The sequence below is a fragment of the Hordeum vulgare genome, chromosome 7H, assembly GCF_904849725.1.
Source record: "Hordeum vulgare subsp. vulgare chromosome 7H, MorexV3_pseudomolecules_assembly, whole genome shotgun sequence".
Taxonomy (NCBI): Eukaryota; Viridiplantae; Streptophyta; class Magnoliopsida; order Poales; family Poaceae; genus Hordeum; species Hordeum vulgare.
Window position 1 is genome coordinate 598,406,246 of NC_058524.1, and position 7,473 is coordinate 598,413,718.

The following is a 7,473-nucleotide window of genomic DNA, read 5'->3' on the forward strand; positions in this document are numbered from 1 at the left end:
TTTATAAATCTTTTTTAGAATCTTTATAAATACATATTTAAAAAATAGCTCGAGCAAAATGAGCTGCAATATCTGCAGCATATTTAAACTTCAGATGCGTACCTGTTAAATACATGTTGCTCAAAAACAAATGTTGCTAATAAACCCTGTTAAACACATATAGGATGGTAGCCATTGAGGACGTCATAACTGTAACAGTGTACTAATTCGACAGGTTTACTCTCTTGCCATGGTTGCGGGTTCGAGTTCGGGCTTTTTTCACGTTACTTTTGAGGCCCGCTGGTCAGAGATGAAGAATAAAACGTCGTGATATCTTTTGTAAAAAGATACTTGCATTTCAAGAGGGGGTTTGAAAAACACCAGGGCACACGCCCCCCCCCCCCCCCCCCCTCTCTCAGGTCCAGTGGCTGACAGCGGGACCCACACACCTAGTCATGTCAATGCGAGTAGCACTGTATTTGTTACGCACGAGTCAAGTTTTTCATCACTTCAATGTACACCGCAACTTCTAGCCACAAAGTAGCCGTTTGCGTCAAGTTATAGCACCACCAGTGTAATTGACTCTTAAATAAAATTTAGATGTACTGTATTTTAAATATTTTTATATTAATTTAGAGAGGAAGTATAAATTTACATCCATACCAAGGGGGCCTAAACCAAGTGAGGTCGAACAATGATGGCGGACCCAACTCCAATTGTGTGGGGAGCTTCAACTGGAAATCCGGTATGAACAGTCTGTCTGTCAGGGGACTGGAAGATCCTGAACCACAGGCTTCTCGGCACCGCAAGCGCGAAGGCAGGCGTCTCTGATGAGGTGCATCTCGGCGGCGGCCTCCCTCATGCCCATCCTTTCGTACGGCGCCCGCCGGCAGCAGCTGAGCGCGACCCTGACGGCGGCGACCACGCAGTCCCGCGCCGTGACGCGCACCTCGCTATCCTCCGAATATGACAACGACGCCGTCGACATGGTCGAAATCGAAGCCGAAACAGAGACCGATCTGTCCAGCTCCTCCATCGGCAGCAGGGCCGGGTCGAGCACCTGCTCGATCCTCTCCGGGAACGCCGCCGCCACCAATTCCGGCAGCGTCGTGCCGTCCCCGAGCCCGCCGTCGGTCGGCGCCTTCCCGGCCAGGATCTCCAGGAGGGTGACCCCGTAGCTGTACGCGTCGCCGGCCGTCGACACGCTCCCCGTCGTGCCGTACTCTGCACCGCGCACCAAACAGAAGAATAGTTTATTCAGACAAGTGATCGTGACATCTGATATGCAATTCCGGAGAAGTTGCATGACAGCGACGACATACCTGGTGCGACGTAGCCGATCGTGCCCCTGATGCCAATGGTGCTCTCGGTGCCTCCGGGGGCGTCGAGGAGCAGCAGCTGGGCGAGGCCGAAGTCGCCGATGCGTGCCGTCATGTCGTCGCCGAGCAGGACGTTCCCCGGCTTGAGGTCGCAGTGCACGATCGGCGGGTCGCAGCTGTTGTGTAGGTAGCTCAGCGCGTCGGCGATGTCCACGGCGATGCCCAGCCTCTGGACCAGGCTTAGGCCGCCGTGCTTGCGCACGTCCGATGGCCCCGGGTGCAGCCACCGGTCGAGGCTGGAGTTGGGCATGAAGTCGAACACGAGGGCCCTGAACTCACCGCCGGCCGCGTCGACGCTGGCGCAGCAGGTGACGATGCCGATCAGGTTCCGGTGCCGTGCGTTACGCAGTGTATCGCACTCCGACAGGAACGTCTTGCACGCCCCAGCTTGCCGGAGGTCGAACACCTTCACCGCCACGGCCATGGCCTCGTGCGACAGGTTTCCTTTCGTCTTCAGTGCGAGAGTGCCGCGGTACACGCACCCGTACTTCCCGGCGCCGACGAGGTTCGCCTCCGCGAAACCGTCGGTGGCTTTCGCAAGATCGGCGTAGGACACCCTCGGGTAGTAGTTGCCGTTGAGCACGCTGCGAGCGGTCATGCTCGTGGTCCTGGACTTCCTCTTGCGCCGCCACAGGAGGACGGTGAACAGTACGGCGATGCAGAGAGCGGCCCCGATAATGGGCAGCGCGATCTTGAGGAACAGGTGAGAGCCTCCGGTGGAATCCGCGAGCGTCCGGCACGGCTGCAGCCGGAGCTGCGGGGCGCCGCCGCAGAGCGCGCTGTTACCGGCCATCTTGAACCCGGTCGCGTTCGCGAACACGCCTCGATGTGGGACGTCGCCGACGAGGTTGTTGCCGGACACGTCGAGCTGGACCAGGGAGCTCATGTTGGCCAATCCCGCTGGCACGCCGCCGGACAGTTCGTTCCGCGAGAGGTCCAGCCCCTGCAGCGCTGTAATCTGGGCGAGCTCCGGCGGGATGGCGCCGGATAACCTGTTGCTCGACAGGTTCATCATCCTGAGCCCCTTCAACCTGCTCAACGACGGCGGGATGCTTCCGGCGAAGAGATTGCTGTGCAGGTCGAGGAACTCCAGGCTCTGGCAGCCCCCGAGCTCCGCCGGCACGTCGCCGATGAAGCGGTTCCCGGAGAGCGCCATGAACGTGAGTTTCGCAAGCTGGCCTACCTCTCGCGGGAGAACGCCGTCCAGCTGGTTACGAGACAAGTCCATCGCCGACGACATCGTCGAGAGGCCGAACAGTTCCCTCGGGACAACGCCGGTCAGCCCATTGCCGGAGAGGTTGAGCAGCACCAGGCGCTGCAGGTTGCCGAGGCTGGGAGGAATCGACCCGTTCAAGGAGTTGCCGCTGAGGTCGAGGCTAAGCAGCTGCGTGAGGTCGCCAATGGTGGATGGCACCGGCCCGGTCAGCTCGTTCCCCTGCAACTGCAGCTCTTGGAGGTTCTCCAGCTTACCGATCCCCTCCGGGATCGTGCCAGCGAAGAGATTATGCCGGAGGTCCAGCGCCTGTAGCCCCACGAGCTTGTTGATGCTCGGCGGGATAACGCCAGAGATGCGATTGCCCGACATACTCAACCACATGAGCTGCGTCGAGAGGCGCGTGACAGAGCTCGGCAGCGCGCCGGCGAGCTTGTTGCCATCGAGCAAGATTCCTGTCAAGGCGTCGCAGCTCGTGAGATTGTCCAGGAACTCCCAGCCGCCGGCGTCGGTCGCCGTGAGCTGGTTGTTGGACAGCTGCAGCGACTCCGGGCAGAGCTTGCCGATCTCCGGCGGCACCTGGCCGGTGAAGCTGTTGTTGGCGAGGCTGATGGACAGCAGCTTGGTGGCGTTGGAGAGCGTCGCCGGGATGCGCCCGGTGAGGCGGTTGCCGCCGAGGAAGAGGTACAAGAGGTTCGGCCAGCCCGCGCCTGTGTCCGGCGGGAGCTCGCCATGGAACGCGTTGTTGGCGAGGGAGAGGCCCTGCAGCGACGACATGTTAAAGAAACCCGGCGGGATCTCGCCGGAGAGGCGGTTCTGGTACACGGTGAAGAACTGGAGATTCGGGAGGCGCGTGAGCCCGTCGGGGATGTCGCCCTCCAGTTGGTTCTCTGCGAGCTCAAGCCGCTGGATCGTCTTGAGGTTGGCGAGCGACGGCGGGATGCGGCCGGAGAGCGAGTTCGTGCTGAGCCTCAGCTTCATGAGCGCCGGCATGGCACCGAGCCAGGCGGGGACGCGGCCGGTGAGGTTGTTGGCGTTGAGGTACGCGGTGGTGAGGTTCCCGAGGCCGCGGAGCGCGGCGGGTATCCCGCCGGTGAAGGCGTTGTCGCAGAGGCTGAGCCACTCGAGGCGCCCGAGCCGGCCAAGGCTCGCCGGGATGGCGCCGGAGAATGCGTTATCGGTGAGGTTGAGAAGCTCGAGGTGCGCGAGGTCGGCGATGGCCGGGGAGAGCATGCCGGCGAGGCGACGCGAGCCGACGTCCAGGGTGGTGACGCGCCCCGCGGGGCTGCAGTTCACCCCGGCCCACCGGCAGAAGCCCGTGTCGTTGTTCCACGACCGGAGCGCGCCCGTCGGGTCGGACGTCACGCCGGCCTTGAACGCCAGCAGCGCGTCCCGGTCGGTGCCCGCCGCCGCCGCTACACAGGACAGCAGGAGCAGAGCCACCGATGCAGCCGCTGGCCTCGCCATGGTCGTGGAATGCCGATCAGGTTCGCATGGGCATGGTCTGAATAAATGGGGAGCTCGAGTGATCAAGTGGCGGCTAACTCATGCATACAGGTGAGGTATGTGCATGGAGCATGGTCAAAGGGTGAGCAATGCTATACCTACGTAAGGGTAATCCGTTGTGCAAGTGAGACCGAGTACACAGTCAGGTGGGTACCGCTGATGGTGCTACGATCGTCAATGGAAGAAATGAGTGCACTGACTTCTTCTTTGTGCTCGTAGCAGCCGGGTCAACAGACCACGACAGGTTGTTAGTATACTTTTATTTATATTCTGTTAATCAACTATTTCGACATGGTATGGGCGATTCAATTAGTAATGATCGTGACAGGACATCGTTAGGCACTTGGTTGGGATTATTTCGACATGATTGCCGGTGCAAAGTGGCTGCTAACCTAGTTTTTATTTCTGTCTTGGAATGTCAGCTGGAATAATTGTCGATGGAACTAATTTTCAGTCTTGCTAACTACTTTTTCCTCGTGCTAATCCTCCCGCAATTAGAATACCGTTTCTTTTAACCCTGATAAGTGCCACGCATGTGGCACAATCACATGATAACTCCGAACATTTTTCATGACAAATATAATTGTTAAACATGATAAAAAATCGAGATGACAAGTTTCATATTTTTGTGTTTTTTTAGGATAACTTTAGTTGTAAAAAACTTCAGGACTGGAATGCTTCATGCGTTATGTGTGCCACTTATCATTTTTTTTCCTCGATCGATTTTTCCCATATATGTGGTCTCAAGGTCAGACAAGGATACTCTCATGCGTCTGGCCCCAAGGTCAGCCAGGGACGCCGCGGCCAGTCACGAAAATGTGTCGCCTTGAGTAAGTTGGAACCGTCGATGATGCACTAATAACGACCTAAACAAAGGCAAGATAGGAGCTTGACTCTTCGTGTAAAAGGGAGCCGATGGAAGAGATCCTGGATGGTCAGGGCTGATGGAGGCTTAAGAAGGATGGGGGAGCCGGCGAAAGAGATCATGGATTGTCGGGGTCGATGGAGCCTCAAGAAGGGTAGGGGAGCAAGGCGGCATGTGGTAGCGCCCACCACTAGAGGGAGGCTCGGCAATGCATGAGAGCATCTCTAGTCGCGCCCCAGGATGCCCTCCAGGACAACTTTTTTAGGTTCGGTATTAGGCCCAGGGACGCTTTTTGGTCGAAAAACGGCCCAGCCACACCCCCAGCGCCCCCATGACGTCAAAATAGCGTCGGCATACCCAGGCAAAAGCCGGCGCGCTGGGCGGCTTTTGCGGACGCCGGCGGATGTTTCGGCGATTCACGTCTCCCTACGTGTCCTTTTTGTTGGCCCACTTCAACAATTCCCTCACAAACTTTTGATTCAGATGGGGTATGACTAGGATGATGCATCCCTGTTATCGTCCGATGAAGCATTTGACCCTCTAAGACACTGATTTTTTTTTTGATTCGGTGGCGGACTTGGGGTTCCAAGATGCTATGAGGAGATGGAAGAAGGGAACTGCGAGCTGGAAGCTAATCAACCGAAAATGCCATCGCAGTTGGGAGGAAGAAAACGATAAGGCAATAATCCAATGGTTCATATAGAATGTACATAAACAGTTTTTCTTTGAAGTTAACCGATTTATGATTTATATGCAGCCCCAATTGTAATGTCATTTTTTTCACAGCAACAACAATACTCAGTTTTATTTTTTGCAAAAAAACCAAAGGCCATATAAAAGAACTTTGCCATTTTGGACCCACCACAAAATTGGCAAAACTCCACAGTTTTCTGACATAAAAATGGATAAAAAAGATAAAACTGGGGCACGCAGGTACGGAGACACCGAGTTCCTCGGGCCTGCATTTTCTTTTGGCTTCCGATTTCAAACTTTTATATCTTCCAAAAAATGTTCAAATTAAAATTTATCATAATATTCATGTTTGTCATGACGAGGGCTTTTAATTAAGATCCCTTTCAAATATGTTTTAACAACTTTTAATAAAATGGTTAAGTTTTAGCTATTGAACCTTAGTACAAACGACATTGGTGCCTAATTTGGACTCCCCGCTCCCGCTCCTGCTAGGGTCCCCTCCTCAACCCCCCGTCGCTGCCGGCCGCCCTCACCCTCCAGCCGTTGGCCGCGCTCGCCCGGAGCTCTCTCCTTCCCTTTTCAGATCCCGCCCTAGCGCCGCCTACCTGGGAAGCGGCCTGGACGGCCCGAGCTCCTTCCTCTATCGGCCCCTTCCTTCCCTTCCCCCACCTGCCTCCGTCGATGGGCGCCCCGGCCCTGGCCTGGGTGGTGTCGGCGGCGGCGAGCTCTCCTTTCCCCGCGCACGCGTTTTCCCTTCCCGGGGCAAGGGTGGCGACGGTGCAGCTCAACTAGGCAGCGGTCGCACACCCTGGCAGCGGGTGAGGTGGCGGCGCTGCTCCTTGGTGGCGGGGGTAGTCGACGGCACGCCCTCGGCCCATATGTGGGCCCTAGAGGCCCCATATGGGTCCTAGCGGGCCGGTAATCGGCATGGCTTTGATGTCTTCTGCGTGGTGGGGAGGAGGAGCAGCTTGGACAGGGGGTGACGACGTCGATGGCGTACCTGTTGCGGCGCGATGACGGGAGCTTTACGGGCTATGAGGTCCCGACCGGGTCTGGTGTGCTCCTGCTATTGCGTTCGGTCGGCTAAAGTCATTGACAGTGGAGGTTGAGCCCTCCCGCGTGCCGACGGTGCTGCTGTTCCTAGTCTTGGCTCCTTTTCGTCGCTGTGCTGGGCTGACCTTGGAGTGTCGTGGTGAGACGGCGCGGGGGCTTCAAGACCGTGTGTGGCACAGGCTGGAGGTCGGTTTGGTGGCAGGCTCTGGAGTGCCCGAGGTGCGGGTTAGGATCGGGGAAACCCCTGTCGGCGCCTTTGGATGCCGTCGAACCTTCGTGGAGGGCGTCGGGGGCTACCCTGCCGCGCGCTTCGTCGCTTACCGATGGAAACCCTTGGCAGCGTCGTCATCGTCACAGTCCTTTTTTGAGGTGTTGATTGGTACCGGCGTTTCAGAGTCGTGGAGCTTGGTGGAAGATCCCTGATGGGTGCAGCGTCCGCGAGGCTTCCTCGTTTTTGTCGATCCACCGGTGTCGGTATTTGTTTTTTTAATTTGTTTGGACCTGAGTGTGCTGGTTTCGCCCAGCACCTATCAATGAATGTTTGAGTGGTTGTTTTGTAATACAAAACAGAAAACCTTTTTTCGTGTACAAACGATCATTAAAATCGCATTTTCGGTGCCTACGACCGCCTAAAGTTTCGACTCTAAAACTTGATATGAGCAAGCCAAAAAATAATGAATTTCAAATGCAAAAATCAAGTTTCAACGGTTAAAACTTAAAACTTAGGATACCCTCGTACCGTTCTAACTATTTCACGAATCACGAGCCAATCAAATGGCCAGGCA

At 56.4% G+C, this 7,473-nt stretch overlaps 1 protein-coding gene across 1 annotated transcript; it reads right to left on the reverse strand.

Annotated features, from left to right (window-relative positions):
* Positions 1–587: 587 nt before the first annotated feature.
* Positions 588–4,424, reverse strand: LOC123412477 (probable LRR receptor-like serine/threonine-protein kinase At3g47570). Its single transcript, XM_045105424.1, has 2 exons — positions 1,302–4,424; positions 588–1,203 (listed from the first exon to the last, which is right to left on the reverse strand). Exons 1-2 carry the CDS (start codon positions 4,036–4,038, stop codon positions 743–745), a joined length of 3,198 nt encoding a protein of 1,065 aa, XP_044961359.1. The 5' UTR covers positions 4,039–4,424; the 3' UTR covers positions 588–742.
* Positions 4,425–7,473: the final 3,049 nt, after the last annotated feature.

Bases quoted from the DNA above. Each gene is read 5' to 3' on its own strand.
- LOC123412477 (XM_045105424.1), bottom strand. From the start codon at position 4,038: ATGGCGAGGCCAGCGGCTGCATCGGTGGCTCTGCTCCTGCTGTCCTGT. The intron at 1,204-1,301 runs GTATGTCGTCGC...TGCGCGGTGCAG, and splicing joins GATCGGCTACGTCGCACCAG to AGTACGGCACGACGGGGAGC.